The 20,784-nt window shown below is 37.2% G+C and overlaps 1 protein-coding gene across 1 annotated transcript in view; it reads left to right on the top strand.

The window, feature by feature from the left end:
• Positions 1–20,784, top strand: part of NR3C1 (nuclear receptor subfamily 3 group C member 1) — a 128,348-nt gene that overhangs the window by 105,245 nt on the left and 2,319 nt on the right. The window contains exons 5-8 of the mRNA XM_007466860.1: positions 1–18; positions 6,812–7,090; positions 7,555–7,699; positions 10,928–11,058. Of these exons, the coding sequence (XP_007466922.1) occupies positions 1–18; positions 6,812–7,090; positions 7,555–7,699; positions 10,928–11,058 (573 nt within the window). The remainder of the gene's footprint in view (positions 19–6,811; positions 7,091–7,554; positions 7,700–10,927; positions 11,059–20,784) is intronic.

Raw genomic sequence — 20,784 nt, 5'->3', positions numbered from 1 at the left:
CAGGAATGAACCTGGAAGGTAATGTAAATATCTAAAATGAACTGTCTCTGTATCATATAAAAATTTGTTTTACTTTTTAAAATATACATAACCAGATGTAAGAATTAAAAGTAGGATTTTTTAATGAGTATTTCATATTCTGCTTAAGTTTATTCACCAACGTTTACTGTACACACTGAATTCAGTGTAGCCAGACTATATGCTAAGAAAGAAAATTATGTAATAATGAAACTTATAAGACTTGAATAAACATTACTTTGACCTTTCTTATTTCTTTTTTCAACCTCAAAACTATTTGCTAGGGTTAGAAATGTTTTTATACTAGATACAGTTACATGTCCATTATTCTGTTATTTACCTTTTACTTGGCACATATGTGTATATATAAATCTTCTGTTACAAATCTACGGGCGGGGGAGGGAACTCCTCAAGGAGGCATTGGATGGGTTTTGTTTGTTTTTCAAGCAAAGAAGAAATCTGAAACTAGTTATAAGTTTCATATCCTGGTTTATATAACAAGCTGTATAATTAAAATTGATCTCATCATTTAAAATCTTTCCTCTGGAAAAAAGTTTGGAATTTTGCCTTAGTTGAAACTGCAAGTTCCATGAAGGTGGTAGTGGTGATCTAGTAACCCCTGTGCACTTTGATTCAGCAAGTACTCACCAAGGCAAGCACTAGACATAAAACAGTGTCTGCATTCAACATCAATAAAATAGTGCCTGTATTCAAGTACTTGCCTGTCTAGTTAGGTTGCAGAGTCAATCACAAAATGGTGCAGCACACTACAAAAGGAATAGAGAGCTACAGGAGCAAAAGGAAGGTCACCTAATTCTGTCCTAAAAGGCAGGGAAAGCTTTCTAGAAGAAGCAACGTTGAATTTTAAATCTAGAGAAGTTGAGTAGGAGTAGGTGGAATATAAGGGCAGAGACATGATCAGACTTGTATTTTGGAAAGACTAATCTTGTCGAATATGGTGATATTAGAGGGAGAATGCAAACCATGTGGTTCTTTTGACAGAAGAGAGACTGTTGGCGCTATCTAGTACACACTGTGTGTATATGTTTTTAAATACAAAGTAGATTTATGGGTGTGACTGTAGTCTAATTCCCCAAACCAGACACACAACATTATCTTCTCAGTTCTTCATATTACTTCGATAGCAAAAAAGACAGATTAAATTAGTCTTTTCTTCTCCATGTTTTACAGACCTTCGTGACACACCAGTCACTTTATTACAGAGTGTCAACATGTTAAACATTGCTTTAAAGAAAATGATAACTGGGACTTCCCTGGTGATCCAGCGGTTCTCTGCGCTCCCAATGCAGGGGGCATGGGTTCAATTCCTGGTTGAGGAACTAAGATCCTGCATGCTGCGCGGTGCGGCCAAACACACAAAACCCCAAAAATATTTTTAAAAAAAGAAAATGATAAATGCCCATCTTCTTGTAGGTGTTACCAAAGCTACAGAGATTGATTACACATTCGTGTAGAAGTTCACTTTCAGTACCACAAGGATAATTTCTTCCTGTTACCAAAAAAACCAGATAGTTATTCCTAACTTTCTTACATATCACATCTCTGTGCATATTTTAGTTTCATTTTTCTGTTCTCTCACGCATGTCAGGTTTTAGTGCTTGGTTTATATATTTTTTTCTCCAGCCCCAGTTTTACTACCTTCCTTTAAGCCCCATGTTTTCATCTCAGCTGTTTTATGTTTAGAAATAAGTTTACTCAAAGGACAAGCTCAGATAAAATCCTGTCATATCACTAATATAGTGTGGTTGCTTACCCAGTAACATTTTAGATGCTTTCCCAAATACACATCTAGCTTAACTTTGATCTTTGGAGCTTTAAGCATATAATGCTCTTTTGAGCAATTCCTCCCCTATCCCAAGTATAAGGGAAGTTTTTTATTCAAAAGAAATAAGATAGATCACCTATAAAATAATGATTCTGATGGACCAGGTTAGTAAGTTTGTCCCATTTCTCCTCCTTCTTACAATTTAGTAACAGCTGTAGTGCCCTTTGCCTTTGCCTTTACCTCACGGGAAGACCAAAGGCAGCGAGTGACATCTCATTTTCTCTGTATTATCAATATACCATCACTGCCATTTCTAATCAGGTCTTCCGCTGAAAAGTCAACTTTTTTGAATGAATAAAATTTAAACGTACAATTTAAACTAAGCTGCAGTTTCTCAAAACACTGAAATAAAAAAACAGCCACACTGCATGCTTCTATAAGTTGTCATATAAAATATCAGAATAGTGGGGAAACTAGCCTTTGTCAAGAGCTACTACATGCTAGTCTTTGATATACATTCTTCTACTCAAAGAGGTTATTTTGGACCCTCATGGGACCAAGATTATTAACCTTATGTCCGCTTACACTACACAGTTCTAGTTTGTTATTTAATAATATATTAGCTATTAGGTAGCACATATCATGCAGTTGATAATGTAACTCTACTTGTAGAAAAATTTAAAGAAAGGTTTTAAAAAATCTAATAGAGTTTTTGTGTATATGTGGTTTTAGTGTGAAAGCCTCACTTTTGTTTTAAATTATTCCAGTATATATAAAACTTTTATTTGGAGTAGGTTATGTGTGTGTCCCAGAAGTATTTGGTGGGCAGTAATACTTAATAATACTTAGTACTTAAGCATGAAACACATGGCTGAACTACACTGTTCTTCTTTGTTTTTCTTTAAACAATCTTTAAAAATGTGCTCTTGGGGCTTCCCTGGTGGCGCAGTGGTTGAGAGTCCGCCTGCCGATGCAGGGGATACGGGTTCGTGCCCCGGTCTGGGAGGATCCCACATGCCGTGGAGCGGCTGGGCCCGTGAGCCATGGCCGTTGAGCCTGCTCGTCCGGAGCCTGTGCTCCACAATGGGAGCGGCCACAACAGTGAGAGGCCCACATACGGCAAAAAAAAAAAAATGTGCTCTTGTTCATCGGAGTGTTTCCCCTAAGCAAAGCAGTTTCACGATAGCCCTCTCAGAGTAATCTTGCAGAAGCAGTCAACTCTCTCAGAGCCCAGCGCTCTCCATAAATGTTAAGTTAGTACCGCAAGTGCTGTATTTTGATGCTGTTGCTCCATACAAGTGACTCTCAAGATTTATTTTAAGGCAGCCTTCTTCACTGCTTAAAGTGCCTGGCATTTGAGTACAGTCAGTTTTTTAATGGTGATCCTAAATGTTTTTTCATTTTAAGGTGTATTGTAATTATTCCTAATTATAGTTTTATTTTTGTCATGAGGGTCAAGTGGAACTTATAGGCAAGGAGGCTTATGGTATCAGATTTCATAACTAATATTTTTAAGCTAAGTTTTAAGCTAAATAAGATTTCTTTACTTTTCTTAAGAAAGAAATGGAGCTATCACAGCCTCGTGAACACTTCTGTAGAGATCATATATTGACGGCTAATCTCCTGTATGCTCCAAGGGGTCAGGAACTTAGAGAAAAATCTTATTAACTAAATTGTGATTAAAAATAGTGATTGCTTAACTAATTCAATTAACGACTCCTTGCCACAGTTATGTGAAAATAGTACATAGTCAGCACAACACAGTTGGGCTCAATAGGCCTTTCTGAGCTTGAAGCATCAGTTCTAATTAGATAAGCAGTAAGAAATTAAACTGATTATATATTGAGTATAGAAGATGATTTTTTAATTTTTTTCCTTTGATCTTTATTTTTTTTTACGTTTTTTTTATTGAAGTATAGTTGAATTACAGTGTTGCGGTAATTACTGCTGTACAGCAGAGTGACTCAGTTATACATACAGATGCGTTCTTTTCCATCATACTTTATCACAGGATATTGAATATAGTTCCCCGCGCTATAAATTAGGGCCTTGTTATTTATCCATTCTTTATGTACCAGTTCGCATCTGCTAATCCCAAACTCCCAATCCAGCCCTCCCCCACCACACTCTCCCTTGGCAGCCACCAGTCTATTCTCTGTGTCTGTGAGTCTGTTTCTGTTTTGTAGATAAGTTCATTTGTGTCCTATTTCAGATTCCACATACAAGTGTTATCATATGGTATTTGCCTTTCTCTTTCTGACTGACTTAGTATGCTAATCTCTAGTTGCGTCCATGTTGCTGCAAATGGCATTATTTTGGGGGTTTTTTTTATGGCTGAGTAGTACTCCACTGTGTACATGTACCACATCTTCTTTATCCATTCATCTGTCGATGGAGACTTAGGTTGTTATTGTGAACAGTGCTTCTATGAACATAGGGATGCGTGTATCTTTTTGAATTATAGCTTTGTGTGGACATGTGCCCAGGAGTGGGATTGCTGGATCATATGGTAACTATTTTTAGTTTTCTGAGTAACCTCCATACTGTTTTCCACAGTGGTTATACCAACTTAAATTCCCACCAACAGTGCAGGAGGGTTCCCTTTCCTCCACACCCTCTCCAGCACTTCTTATTTGTAGACTTCTTAATGATGGCCATTCTGACCGGCATGAGGTGGTACCTCATTGTAGTTTTAATTTGCATTTCTCTAGTAATTAGCAACGTTGAGCATCTTTTCATGTGCCTATCGGCCATCTGTATTTCTTCGGAGAAACGTCTATTTAGGTCTTCTGCCTCTTTTTCCAGTGGGTTGTTTGTTCCTTGTTGTCGAGTTGTATGAGCTGTTTGTATATTTTGGAAATTAAGCCCTTGTCAGTCACATCATTTACAAATATTTTCTCCCAGTCTGTAGATTGTCTTTTCGTTGTTTTTTTTTTTTTTTTTTTTTTTATGGTTTCCTTTGCTGTGCAAAAGCTTGTAAGTTTGATTCGGTCTCATTTGTTTATTTTGGTTTTCATTTCTATTGCCTTGGGAGACAGACTTAAGAAAACATTGGTACGATTTATATCAGAATGTTTTGCCCATGTTCTCTTCTAGGAGTTTTTATGGTGAGAAGACTTTAAAATCCTCCAGTTCGTCATTGTCCGTCCTTCTTTGTTCTAATGTGGAGTGTAGGAACACATATTCTAGACAAATTTAAAGTTATGGTTAATTGAAGTTTTCACCGTACTGTTTCAGTGTATTGACTGGGGATATGCATGTTCTTGTTTACTTTGTCAACAACAAAGTACATTCCACGATTTGGAGATCTGGGTGTCAGTGAGATACCTTTGGCTGTTTAAAGGGTTTCCTTACGTGTACGAGCTCTTCCTTTTTTAAAACTTCATCACTCCTCTGTAGACTTGGACTATGTGAATTCAAAATATTCTACAACTGTATTTTACCACCAGTTGTGGCAATGATCATTTCTTATATAGCGCTTAACATGTGCCAAGAACTGTTTTACGCATTTTATATTATTTTAACTTAGTTATCAACGGACCCTATGAGGTAGGTACCAATATTATCCTCATTTTACAGAAGAGGAAACTAAGGCGCAGGGAATAACTTGCACAGATACCCCACTACTCAGTGGCAGAGCCAGGATTATATTCAAACATGCTGGTTTCATATTTATGCTGTCTCTACTACTACAGCATACTGTATCTTCAATAGAGCGTGGTAAAATAAATTAGAACAGATCTATCGTGATCCTGTTTCTCTGTTTTGAAATGTTAACTAAAAATTCTTAAATGTCTCAGCACAGAGCACAATAAGAAATGGGACCATTCTATTCAGTGTAAACAACAGGGTGTTTTTCCTTTCTAACACACACTGTATATTGAGATACATAGTTCTCGCCACCACATCTGTCCTCCACAAACTAGGTACTTTGGCATTTTAGGGGCAGAGGATCTAATAATTATTTTTAAATGTGATTAGCATTTACTTTTCCCTTAGCAAAATGGTTCACATACCTGACAACTGAGATAGGTACATTTCTTCTTTCATACAAATTACATTCCTTGCCCTTCCTTGGAGCTCTGAGTGCTTTCTCTTTAGGAATGCTAAAATTCTTTTCTTGCCTAATATTTTTATTTGTCACTAGAACAAGTAAATTCAAGAGTATGAATACTAAAAAATCTATAGAATCCATGCTGTAATTTGACTATACTGTTCCAAACTAAGTCAAACTGGTTTTAGTTACTTTATATATTACATGAAAATGGATACTTTAGGCTTATAGAGTCATGAATATAAATCTCTTATAAAAGGGAAATTATCCACTGGTAATTTATGTAAAGAAATTTAAAGTTTTTCTCTTCATCTCCACGAAGGTTTTTAAGTCCCGTATCGTATCCATCATATAGAGGTAAAAAGTGGATTCTTCTGCTGTTAGAACTAATACTGTTTTTAGTGTGTGACCTCCTATGTTATCTTACTATCTTGATAAGAAGGGGACTTTGTGCAAGCCTCTAAACAGTATCACTCTCTTCATTACATATACCCATAATTAGATTAACCGTAAGCCACAGTTACTAGCCTGGGATTACAAACTGAGATTCTTTCTTTCAGTTGATAATAAAAGTAATTTGCCTTGTATAACTAATGACAGTTTTTACTTTGGAGTGAAACTGAAACAGAAATTACTTTATGGAAGAATCTAGGCGAGTGATTTGTTTATATTGTTTTAACATAGTGTTGTAAGACACTTAATTTGATATAAAGTATAACTATAATGAAGAATGGCTTATCTGTAGAGGAAATTAATAAATGAACGGGTTCCTCTTGATCCTTTGCTTTCAGGCAAAAATGTGTTTTTCTCTTATCATAATTGCTAAATAAAAGATTTCTCCTCTTTCAAATTAAATAGTTGCAGAAATTAAAATACCTCTTTAATAAACTGTGCTGCCCAGATTTTCCCATTACAGCTGATTTCTGTGTATTTTTTTTTTAATATACCCACAGCTCGAAAAACAAAGAAAAAGATAAAAGGAATTCAGCAGGCCACTACAGGAGTCTCACAAGAAAGTTCTGAAAATTCTGCTAACAAAACAATAGTCCCTGCAACGTTACCGCAACTCACCCCTACCCTGGTGTCACTGCTGGAGGTCATTGAGCCGGAGGTGATATATGCGGGCTACGACAGCTCCATTCCAGATACAACTTGGCGGATCATGACTACACTCAACATGTTAGGTGGGCGGCAGGTGATCGCAGCGGTGAAATGGGCGAAGGCGATACCAGGTAAGATGCAAAGATAACGCAACTGAGGCACAAGTCTTAGAATCTTTTAAATAAAACATTCGGGCTTTCTATCGCCCTGGTCCCATGGCCTCCTGCCATCCCCACTCCCTCAAGGGGGAAAGAGGTATAAATATCAGGGGAAATTTTTTTAACTTAAATTCACTGAATGAGTAACATCCCAGGACAGGACTCTTGGCTTTCTATTTTACTATTTAGTCCATATTTACTCACATAGGCCAAAGGTGACAAAAATTGCCAACTCTTAAGTTTTCAGACATTGAATGCTCTTAAAAAGTACTGAGGGCTTTGGTCTTAACGTGTCAAAGGAAAACTGTGCCCACTTTGTGCTTCATTTCCTCTGTCTGTTAAGAGTCCTCCAAAACTGTCTTTGGCAGTTCCCAGAGAGATGATCTTCTCTTTGGCAACTAGAATGTTTCCTCATACCTTTATTCCTCTTAATTCAGGATTCAGGAACCTACATCTGGATGACCAAATGACCCTACTGCAATATTCATGGATGTTTCTCATGTCATTCGCCCTGGGGTGGAGATCATATAGACAATCAAGTTCAAACTTGCTGTGTTTTGCTCCTGACCTGATTATTAATGAGTAAGTCATTTGTGAGTCATTTCCCTTCAGGACTGAATCAATCCTACCAGGTATCTTGGAACTGGGCAAACTTGAAATAGAGTTTATCAGTGCTTAAGGCAGGCCAGGTGTAATGCAGAGCAAATTACATGTGGCATTATTACTGTAATTTAAGGATATTTTTTTAAATAGTGAGCATTGCTTTGGGTCAGTACAGTCTACAGCAAGTAAAAAGGAATCTTACTGTGGCCTTGTTTTAATTATGTAACCCTATTTCAGAAAGGAAGCAGATGCAGTGTTTGCATTGCATGATGCAATTCATACTGATCTTGCTTTCAGCAGGGACAATTACAGATGGGGATGACAGGTATGGACCCAGAGACAAGAGGTATCTCTCTGCATGGCAAGGCTCACTCAATGTCTGTGACTTGGAAAGAACATGGGAACAAGATTTTATTTTTAAATTTGGGAGAGAACTAACCACACTTTAAGATTTGATAAAAGTCCTGTGAAATACTTCAGATATCCATTCCCCCATACCCATTGCAGTTGTTTTCTAATTAGTTTTCCGCCTCCAGTTTATTCTCCGTCATGCTAAGTTTTTCTTCCTACTGCAGTTTGATCGTATAATGTATCACCCCGACACACAGGTGTCTTCAGTAAGCGCTCAGTGCACACTCGGCATGGTTTCTGGCTTTCCAGAATCCAGCCTCATTTTGTCTCTCGTTTGTCTCCTTCACATACTCTTTGTTCCCACTCAGAGTGGTCTACTCTTCAAACATACCCCTAGCTGATGACGTTCATACCACCGTGTAAAACCTCTCTGCTGTACGTCCCTAGCTCTTATCACTTTCTACCTTTTATTACTACCTTTTTGTACTCACAGCTTATTTCCTTTATTAGAATGCAAACAGGAGAGTCACACGCTCACATATACCTACCCATTGGTCTGGGCACAGTGAAAACTGAAGGAGATTTGTGTTCATGTGAAAAAAGATAGAGATTTTAGAATTGTGAGCTCTGGGTGCTACTGACTAAGAATTCCAAAAAAATTAATGAAATCTTAAACCACATTATTAGAATACTAGTCTCGTTGTACTCTATGTGAGTTAACCCGTCATTAGTAGTTGGCGTTCAGGATGCCATATTGAAAGTAACAGTGACTGTAAATATGTCCCGAGTGGCAAGGAGTTTGGAAATTAATTAACATCAGCTGATGAACAGAGGATGAATGGAGGAAGGAGAAAAGGACACTTGACAGCGCTGAGGACAGCCTAAAAAGACATCCTGTGAAGATAAAGCAAACATATTGTTTTATCTGTCGGGTATGCCAGGCACAAAAACGGCAGGTAGAAGTTACAGAAGAGCATCGATTTGAGCTGAGTGTGAAATGGGAGGGGGCTTGCCTTATGTAGTAAGCTCGAATTATTGTATCTATTTTAGTAGAGACTGGACGATGCTAGCTCTAACTATTTTAAAAGAGGCTGAATTATTGAGTTAAACTTGGTGTGGTTGCTCTATTGGTAATATTTATTTTCCAGCACAGTATTCATTTAATCATATTTGAGTACTTACCAAGTGCCAGACACTATTTAAGAGCTTGAGCTATAATAGATGAGGCCCCTGCTAACATACTGATGAGGAAAATCAAATAAATGACCAAAATTATTTCAGAGAGCCATGATAGAATAGTGTGGGGGCAGGGGAAGGGAGAAGGGTATAGGCTACTTTAGATTTGGGGACCATAGAAGGCCTCTCTGAAGAGCTGAGTGCTAAACAGTACAAAGAACAAGCTTATAGGAAAGGTAGGGCATCTCAGGCAGAAAAGATGAGTACAAAGGCTGGAAACAACCTTGGCATGTGTAAGGAACTGAGAGAAAGCCACTGAGGATGTTCTGTGAGTTTAGAGAAGTGGACAGGGACCAAGTCAAGCAGCATCTTGTAGGCCATGAAATAGAGTTTAGATTTTATTCTCGGAGCATGAAGAAGCCAGTGTGCGGGGGGAGGGGGGGGGTTTCAAACAGGGGAACGTCAACTACTTACCACACTCCTAATTTGTGCCTGGTACAGTATTAGCAGAGAACTACAGCAGAGAACAAGACAAAGTTCCTGACCTTTACTGCTTACACTCTAGTTGAGGAGACACAGATAACCATCAAATAAATAAAGAGTTTAAAAATGGTCGTCAGACAAAAAAATCTTTAAACCAAAACAACATGTTGACTATATTTACTCTTCATAGCCACTTGCAATTTGAAGTCATTTAATTGGGATTAAAACTGTGAACAGACTTATATGAAACACCAGCATATCCTCTTTTATAAAATTAATCTAATTCAGAGTTTTTACTTGGGGGGGCACTCAAATTTAGACTTAAACAGTTATAGCATAACCTTATAGCATAACCTGGTATTGCTTACATAAAGTAGGAGTTGACAGAAATTTTTTCTCAGTGTTCAACTTCATTGGAGGATTAAATGGCTTACAGAAACAATAGCTTTTAAGTGGGCATTCTTATTTCCCATTCTTGTATCCTTATGCTGTTGCGATAATAATCATCTTTTTTTCTTTTCTGTTAAGTCCAAGATCACTTTCTCTGTCAGAAAATTAAAATTAAAAAAAAAAAACAGATCTTGAAGTATTTTTAAAAGCATGAATGAGGCTCAGTTTCAGGCTCTTAGTGTCATTTTAAAAGTTTGAGACTCTTACCTGAAAATCATAGATGTGATCCTAACTGCTGAGAATCCTAATTGAGAATTCATTTGGGGTACCTTTAGTTGGAAGAATATTCAGTTTCACAATGTCAGTCAGAGGCAGATTTTGGGTATCAGAGTCAAGTTCTAATTCTGACCCTCTACACAACTGTAAACAGTATCACATATAGTTGTCTTTAGAATGGAATGCTGTGAAAGAAAATACCGTTTGATTTTCAAATGGGTAGGATTTAAAACTGTGTTGTCTGTCTAACTGACATATTCAAATGCTACCATAAAACCTTTATTTAAATGAATAACTGGTAATAAATTCTGTAGAAATAAATTATAAAATACTTAAATAAAACAAATGTAGAAAAATAATTTCTCCACTATATTAAGGAAAGTTTTCCAAAATTCTAATCCAGAGAGAATTAGCATTAATTTGCAATAGTTAGACGAGTTCATGGCTTTGCAAAATAGAACAAAAAAGTACTTTTTTGGGGGACAAGAATTATTTCTTCCTAACTCAAACACTGATATTTGTCTTTCACAGGCAGAGAATGGCTTTACCCTGCATGTATGACCAATGTAAACATATGCTATATGTTTCCTCTGAGTTAAACAGACTTCAGGTATCTTATGAAGAGTATCTCTGTATGAAAACCTTACTGCTTCTCTCTTCAGGTTGGTAGAACACCTACTCTCTTCTAATATTCACCTAAACATTCAAAAGCATAAAATATAGAAGTCTAGAAACAAAGGTTTATTTGTATGTATACAAAGCACTGATAATTGTACCAAGTCTACTATTTCCTGCTTGTCAGGTGCCTTAGATTTTCAAAAATGTAAATTTTAGAAAGGTACAGCCAGTGATACCAAGATTCATAAGATAGATAGGTATCATGGAGAAATGGAGAGGTATATGAATCACACGGCAGGGAGGGGGAGGTCTCTACCGACCTGTAATATCTACAGCCTTCCTTCCTTCCTGCAACCTTTGACAATGCCACACAAGAATGATTTTTGTTTCTCTACTACACTGTTATTTGGTGACAAATTTTAGTTATACAATGAGTACTACTGTGTATAAGAAATTACGGATGAGACCTAATAAAACTTAAAAGCTTTTGCACAGCAAAGGAAGCCATAAACAAAACGAAAAGACAACCCACAGAATGGGAGAAAATATTTGCAAACAAAGTGACCAACAAGGGATTAATCTCTAAAATACACAAACAGTTAATGCAGCTCAGTATCCAAACAACCCAATCAAAAATGGGCAAAGAGCTAAATAGACATTTCTCCAAAGAAATACGGACAAAGAAATGGCCAAGAGTCACAGTAAAAGAAAAGCTGCTCAACATCACTGATTATTGGAGAAATGCAAATCGAAACTACAATGAGATATCACCTCACACCAGTCAGAATGGCCATCATCAGAAAGTCTACAAACAGTAAATGCTGGAGCGGGTGTGAAGAAAAGGGAACCCTCTTGCACTGTTGGTGGGAATGTAAATTGATACACCCACTATGGAGGACAGTATAAAACGTTTCTTGGAAAACTAAAAACAGAGCTACCATATGATCCAGCAATCCCGTTCCAGGAAATATATCTATCTATCTGTAGAAAACCATAATTCGAAAAGATACATGCACCCCAGTGTTCACTGCAGCACTATTTACAATAGCCAAGACATGGAAGCCACCTAAATGTCCATCAACAGAGGAATGGATAAAGAAGATGTGGTAATACACAATAGAGTATTAGCCGTAAAAAAGAACAAAATAATGTCATTTGCAGCAGCATGGATGGACCTAGAGATTATCATACTGAGTGAAGTAAGTCAGACAGAGAAAGACAAATATCATATGATATTGCTTATACGTGAAATCTTAAAAAAAATGATACAAATGAACTTATTTACAAAACAGAAATAGAGTCACAGATGTAGAAAAACTTATGGTTGCCAAGGGGGAAGCAGGGGGAGGGATAAATTGGGAGCTTGGAACTGACATATACACACTACTATATATAAAATAGAAAACTAATAAGAACCTACCATATAGCACAGGGAACTCTACTCAATACTCTGTGATGGCCTATAGAGGAAAAGAATCTAAAAAGAGTGGGTATATGTATATATACAATATAACTCATTCACTTTGCTGTACAGCAGAAACTAACACAACATTGTCAATCAACTATACTCCAGGGCTTCCCTGGTGGCGCAGTGCTTGAGAGTCCGCCTGCCGATGCAGGAGACGCGGGTTCGTGCCCCGTTTCGGGAAGATCCCACATGCCGCGGAGCGGCTGGGCCCGTGAGCCATGGCCACTGAGCCTGCGCGTCCGGAGCCTGTGCTCCGCAAATGGGAGAGGCCACAACAGTGAGAGGCCCGCATAACGCAAGAAAAAAAAAAAAAAACTATACTCCAATAAAAATTAATTTAAAAAAAGAAATATGGGAGAAACAGATAAAACCTACAAAAGATGTGCTTGATTACTATTAGAAGGTTGGTTAATGCAGCACTGGAGCTGGACTGCTGGACAGAGGTATTCTATCTAGAGTTTATAGAACAATCTTGAAAGTTTAGATGAAGTTATTGGTATATGAACTTCAGTGAGACTACTTTCAGCTAGCAAAGGCATACTAGAAAACTTTTGAAAAATACAAAGTATCTTGTCTATCTTAGTAAAAATGTGGCATTTTCAACAAAGAGAAGCCTTCATTCCATTACCAACTGTGGTTTCCAAGTTGCTGAATAACTGTAAGCTATGGATGCTGCACATGACTATATCTATTTAAGCTTTTCCAAAGCACATATCAATATTAATGCTTTCATACTATCTTTGTTTTACAAAAGGTTGTTTATTTACTGTCACTAAGAAAAATACTAATTTTTAAGGTTAGTTAAAGAAGTGAGCTTGATGTTGTTTCAGGAAACAGTTAAGTTTCTGATCATGAATCATTTTGATTGGTAATATCCAGGTACAGGTCAGTGCTAAGATACTGACTAACCTTACTGGTAAAAAATGATGCTTTAAGTTTTATACATTCCAGACTCACTGAGCTATATGTTTTTGTTTTTTCTTTTCATTGTAGGTGATAAGAAAAAGTAAATTGAACCAGTATATATCACTGGTTCTTTAAAAAATAAAATCAGAAAAATGAAAATACATACCTTAAGATATAATTAGACTTCTACTCTGATAGAACACTGATTGATTGATAGGTATCCTTACCTCCCGCTAAAAAATGCTGGACTAAAACTTTGTGCAGGCAGGTACTGAAAGAGGTAAGCTGCACTCTGAAGCTAGCTTTCTCTTAGAGGATATTTGCAAAGCCTGGTAAAATTAGTATACTTAGTAAGTTTAAAGACAAATGCAACTGTAAAAACAAAACAGAAAAACAATGATGGCTCTAAAGGCAGATTAGACACACATTTGAAGAGACTTTAATCTGAACTACGTATCTGAAGGAATTAGCCAGAATACAATTTTTAAGATGCATATATATGTGTGTATACATGTATTCATATTTATATATGTGTGTTATGTATGTATGTAAATGAACAACGATAAGAGGCATGATTGAGGGAGGAGGTCTAAAACAGTGCTTCACAACTCTTTTCGTGTCATAATGAACATAAAAAATAGCATTCATACGTAGCACAATGAGGTAAATGAATAAGGCTACTTGCAACCAGTGGCAACCAGCATAACAGACATTATCAACACATTTGTAACCCATTCATAGCACACCAGTTGAATGAAAAAAGCTCTGGTCTTATTATAATCATCAGAGATCCAAAATGAAAGGTGAAAAGATATAATGGCTGAAAACTTTCCAGAACAGCAGCAATTGAAGAAAGTGGAGTAAGTTTTTTCAGAAAGCTAAGGGAAAAAAACCTGAAAAATGAGGGTGGCTTTCCAGTTTCAGCTCTCACAATTAAACAGCTTGGCAGTTATCACTCCCATCCTCACAAATAAGTAAGAGCTGAGCAAACTGACAGTCAGTGACTTTTTTTTAGATCCATCAGTGTAGTAAGGTCACAGGGCAAACCACTACCTGAAAATCTGGAGAAACAGGCAAATATAGAGAGGCTCAGCCAACATCAGCTTTCTGGAAACAGAAGCTACTGGAGCCCGTAACATAGGAACACTTACAGTATTTCTGATGAATTTCCGGAGATCAAGTGAGGAATAGCTGGCATGTTACAAACTCTGGGGACCCAGTCTTAGGGGGGTTGTCCCCCACAGTTTTCTGGGGTTTACCTCCAGAAGCCCCAGCAGGTTTTCAAGGTGAAGATCAGAGAAAGATTCCCTCATGTTTCTGACCTGGAGAAAAGGGGCAAATAGATAATTCCAGCCCGGCCCCCTTTACCTTCGTATCTCATGTAAGGGAGGAGGAGGAGGAGGGAAAAGCAGGTTCAGAAGCATGTGTCTAAAGGTCGGAGCCTAGGGACTCAGGCCTGCTATAATTAATTAATTTAAAAAACAAAAAAGGAAAAACCTGAGCTTTAAACATAAAAGTATAAACAAACACCCCACATCCCCAACACCTTACAACCATATTAACAGAGTTCCAGTATAATCCAGAATTATGGCTGGGAGAGCTACAGAACACAGCTATTTAAAGAAGGTGTTCTTAGGGAAACTCCAAGACAACAGGGGGAAAAAATAAGAACAAGGAAATTAGAGGAAACTGAAACCTCTGAACACCTATAGCTTCAGAAAGCCTTACACAACCTGCTCTCCTAGCCAGATTAAAAGCCTAATTAATTACCTCAGTTCTGATATGTCATATCCAGCTTTCAATTTTAAAACTACAGTCAGGAGAGAAAAGCATCAAAACCAGACTCAGACATGACACACACGTTATAATTATCAGACAGGGAATTTAAAATAACAACAATTAATATATATAAGGGCTCTAATGGAAAAAGTAAACATATAAGAATATATGGGTTTTGTAAGCAGAGAGGTAGAAACTCTAAGAAAGAATCAAAATGAAATGCTAGAAATTAAAAATACTGTAATGAAAATGAAGAATGCTGGGCTCATCAGTAGATTTGACACAGCCAAGGAAAGGAATCACTGAGCTTGAAGATACCTCAGTAGAAACTTCCCAGACTCAAATGCAAAGAGAAAAAGGAATGAAAAAAATGCAACAAAACATTCAAGAACTGTGAGGACAATTACAAAAGGTGTAACATACAAGTAATGGGAATATCAGAAGTAGAAGAAAGGAAGGAACAGAAGAAATATTTGAAGCAATAAAGGCTGATAAATTTCCAAAATTAATGACAGACGCCAAAGCACAGATCCAGGAAGCTCGGAAAATACCCAGAAAGATAAATAAATAGCAAAAAGTCTACACCTAGGCATATTTTACTCAAATTACAGAAAACCAAAGACAATAAGGAAATGTTGAAAGAGGCCAGAGGAAAAAACAGCTTACTTGTTCCTTATAATGGAACAAGGATAAAAATTACACTAGAATTCTCATCAGAAACCGTGCAAGCAAGAAGGTAGTGAACTGTTTAGTGTTGAAAGAAAGAAAAAGATCACCCATGTAAGATCTGGTGTCCAGTGAGAAAGTACCCTTCATATAAGTGAAGGCAAAAGGAAGACTTTCTCAGACAAGAATCTGGGAGAATTAGTCGCCAGAAGACCTGCCTTGCATAAAATGTTAAAATAAGTTCTGCTGAGGAAAGGAGATTAATTTAGTTCAGAAACATGGATCTACTTAAAGAAAGGAAGAGCTCTAGAGAAGGAATAGATGAAAATAAAATTTCATTTTTCTTCTTAATCGATCTAATAACTGTTTAAAGTAATAATAGCAACAGTGTATGGGATAATTATAACATATGGATAAGTGAAATGAATGTTAGCAATGTTCAAAGGATGGGGGTGAAGAATTGGGAATACTGTTTTAAGGATACCTGCACTACCTGTAAAATAGTACAGTGCTATTTGAAGGGAGATGTAGATTAGTTGTAAATGTACATTGCAAACTCTAGGGCAGCCACTAAACACAATTTTAAAAGGAAGTAATAATTGATATACTGAGAGGAGAGAAAAATAGAATCATATGAAACACAATAAAAACTAGAAGAGGCAGAAAAAAGGAAATAAGAACAGTGAGTAGAAAACAGTCACAAACATGTAGATATTAATCCAGATACCTCAACCACTTTAAATTTGAAAGGCTTAAGTATACCAATAGTCCTTTTTTTTTTTTTAATGAAGGTCAAAAGAAAATGTGCCACCACAGATCCTCAGTGAAGTAATATTACAGGATATACTTAGGCTAAGGAAAGTAATCCCATCTTTAAAGAGGGGAAAAAAGAACAAAGAAAGTGGTAAATATTTAGCTACATTTAAACTAACACTGTATAACAGTAATAGTGTCTTTGGGGAGTTAAAAAATAGAAGCACACAATAATTACATGCATGCAAGAAGGCAAGAAGGTGGGCTTCCCTGGTGACTCAGTGGTTAAGAATCCGCCTGCCCATGCAGGGGACACGGGTTCGAGCCCTGGTCCGGGAAGATCCCACATGCCGTGGAGCAGCTAAGCCTGTGCACCACAACTACTGAGCCTGTGCTCAGTAGGCTGCGAGCCACAACTAATAAGCCCACATGCCACAACTACTGAAGCCCATGCACCTAGAGCCCCTGCTCCGCAACAAGAGAAGCCCACGCACCGCAACAGAGTAGCCCCCACTCGCCCCAACTAGAGAAAGCCTGCACGCAGCAACAAAGAGCCACTGCAGCCAAAGATAAATAAATAAAATACGTTTATTTTTTTAAAAGGCAAGTTTGATAAGTTAAAAATGAGTTTAAATTTCAACGATGACAACAAGAAATAGAGTGTACAGAGTATACAAAGTACATACCAAACCATGAGGGGTTGGGGGGAGAACATGGTAAGAAAAACCAATCCAAAAGGATAAAAGAAATGAGAGGCGGTGGGTGGGGAAGCATAAACAAAGGCATGGTAAGAGGAAGTAACAAATAGATGGTACAAATAAATTCAAATATATCAGCAATTTCATTAAATATAGATGGACTAAATGCTCCAAGGCTCCAAGATGAAAAGATACAGAAAGTGCAAGACTGGATTAAGAAAACAGTCCAACTTTGTGCTATTTATAAGAGATATACCTAAATAAAGATGTTGAGTGGCTGATACTACTATGCATAGTGTAACCCAGTGGTGGCAGACTTCCTGTAAAAGGGCAGATGGTAAATGTTTTCAGCTTTGCATACAGTCTCTGTCAGCAGTACTCAAACTCTGCCCCTTGTGACGTGACCACAGTCATCAACGATACTTAAGGAGAACAGGCATGGCTGTGTTTCAGTAAAACTGTATTTACAAAAACAGGCTGCAGGTAGTGGGTCATTGCTGACCACTGCTTTACCCAAAAGAAAGCTGAAGCAGCTACATTATTATCAAAATAGACTCTAAGGCCCCCCAAAACAGTTCTATATTTAAAGATACTCATTAGATAAAGCATTCTACTCACCAGGAAAATAATTCTGAATATACGGCCCTGAACTACATAAAGCAAAAATCCCAAGGATTACTGGGGGTAATTTGGAATGGGTGAAATTCTTTTAAATATAAATACTGAATAGGATTTCTCCCCTAATTATTTTTAGAGTGAGGACAACCAGCAGGGGAAAAAATTTATAAATAAGCAGCCATTATTTTAAAAATTAGCAATAACTAGATTATTTGTAATATAACAATGTGTAAAAATTAACCCACTTTTAATAATGTGTAAAAATTAACCCACTTTAAACATGGCAGTGATAAGAGTATCACTCCTGATTAAGTGGCCTTCATTTTCACACTAACACTGACATCTCAGAAGTGTCGACTTTGCTTTATGGAATCAAGACGTTTTCATATGTATTCTTTGGTCTAATCCTAACCAAAATCCTATGAGTGATATATCACATTAAAAAATGAAGGATAAAAACATATGATCAGGGCTCCCCTGGTGGCGCAATGGTTGGGGGTCTGCCTGGCGATGCGGAGGAATAAAGACGCAGATGTAGAGAATGGATTTGAGGACATGGGGAGGGGGAAGCGTAAGCTTGGACAAAGTGAGAGAGTGGCATGGACATATATACACACCAAATGTAAAATGGATAGCTAGTGGGAAGCAGCCGCATAGCACAGGGAGATCAGCTGGGTGCTTTGTGACCGCCTAGAGGGGTGGGATAGGGAGGGTGGGAGGGAGACGCAAGAGGCAGGGGATATGGGGATATATGTATAGCTGATTCACTTTGTTACACAGCAGAAACTAACACACCATTGTAAAGCAATTATACTCCAATAGAGATGTTAAAAAAAAAAAAATTCAACATCCATTTATGATAAAAACTCTCAACAAACCCAGTATAGAGATAGGGTACCCGAACATAATAAAGGCCATATATGACAAGCCCACAGCTAATGTCATACTCAGTGGTGAAAAGCTGAAAGCTTTTCCTCTGAAATAAAGAATGAGAGACAAGGATGCCCACTCTAGCCACTTCTAGTCAACCTAGTACTGGAAGTTCTAGCCAGAGCAGTTAGGCAAGAAAAAGAAATAAAAGGCATCCAAATCAGAAAGGAAGAAGTATAACTCTAACTGGGGTCTGCACATCCTGGGTGGTCTAATTATTACTGCCTGTTTAATTGTAATCAATAAAACTATTTGAAAAAAAATGTTTTAAGAGTTGTAAAACCCTCACTATTTGCAGATTATCTGATTTTATATATAGAAAACCCTAAAGATGCCATCAAAAAAAACTGTTTGAACTAATAAACTCAGTGAGGTTGCAGGATACAAATTCATTTTACAAAAAATTAAGAAAATAATTCCATTTACAGTTGCATCAAAAAGAATAAGAAACATAGGAATAAAATTAACCACAGAGGTAAAAGACTTGTATGCTGACAACTAAGACGTTTCAGTGAAAGAAACTGAAGGAAATAAAAAATAAATGGACATTCTGTGCTTATGTATTGGAAGAATTAACATTGTTAAAATGTCCATACTGTTCAAAGCAATCAACAGATTCAATGCAATCCCTATCAAAATTCCTATGGCATTTGTCACAGAAACAGAACAGTCCTAAAATTTGTATGGAAGCATAAAAGACCCAGAATAGCCAAAGCAATCTTGAGAAAGAAGAATAAAGCTGAACACACGCCCTGGTTTCAAACTATATTATAAAGCTGTAGTCACTAAACCATATGGTACTGGCATAAAACCATTCACATAGATCAATGGAACATAATTGAGAGCCAAGAAATACAGCTGTGCGTATACTGACAAAGGAGCCAACAAGTATACAATGGGGAAACGACAGTCTCTTCAGTAAAGATGTTGGGAAAACTGGACAGCTACATGCAAAGGAACGAAACTGGACCACTATCTTACACCATACACAAAAAATAACTCAAAATACATCCGACTTGAACATAAGTCCTGAAATCATAAAAGTCCTAGAAGAAAACGTAGGCCGTAAGCTCCTTGATGTCCGTCTCGGGGTTGATTTTTTGGATTGGACACCATAAGCCAAGGCAACAAAAGCAAAATAAACAAATGAGACTGTATCAAACTAAAGAGCTGCTTCTACACAGAAAAGGGAACCATCAACAGAATGAAGAGGCCGCCTACCAAATGAGAGGAAATATTTGCAAATCGTGTATCTGATTAGGGGTTAATATCCACAACATATAAAGAACTCATACAACTCAGTAGCAAGAAAACAAATACCCTGGTTTTTAAAATGGGCAAAGGACCTGAACAGACATCTCACAAAGACATACAAACAGTCAACAAGTACATAAGAAGGTGCTTAACGTCATTAGTCATCAGGGAAATGCATGCAAATCAAAACCACACGTTACATCTATTAGAATGACTATTATCAAAAAGCCCAAAGATAACAAGTGTTGGCGAGGGTGTGGAGAAAAAGGGGGCCTTTGTGCACTCTTCAGGTATTGTAAATTGGTGCAGCCACTATAGAAAACAGTGTGGAGGTTTTTCAGCAAATTAAAAATAAAACTACTGTATGATCCAGCAATTCCACTTTGGGATATTTAACCATAGGAAACAAAATAAGATACGGAAAAGAGAAGTGCACCCCCACGGTCACTGCAGAATAATTTATGATAGCCAAGATATGGAAACAGCCTAAGTGTCTGCTGATGGATGACTGCATAAAGAAAATGTGGTATATATATTCGCTGGAATATTACTCAGCCATAAGAAAGAATGAAATCTCATCATTTGCAACAACATGGATGGACCTTGAGGGCATTATGCTAAGTGAAATAAGTCAGAGAAGACAAATACCATATAATCTTACTTGTATGTGGAATCTAAAAACAAAAGCTCATGGACAC

Source organism: Lipotes vexillifer, unplaced genomic scaffold (genome assembly GCF_000442215.2).
Source record: "Lipotes vexillifer unplaced genomic scaffold, Lipotes_vexillifer_v1.1 scaffold99, whole genome shotgun sequence".
Classification (NCBI taxonomy): Eukaryota; Metazoa; Chordata; class Mammalia; order Artiodactyla; family Lipotidae; genus Lipotes; species Lipotes vexillifer.
This window is presented reverse-complemented; position numbering and strand designations above follow the sequence as displayed.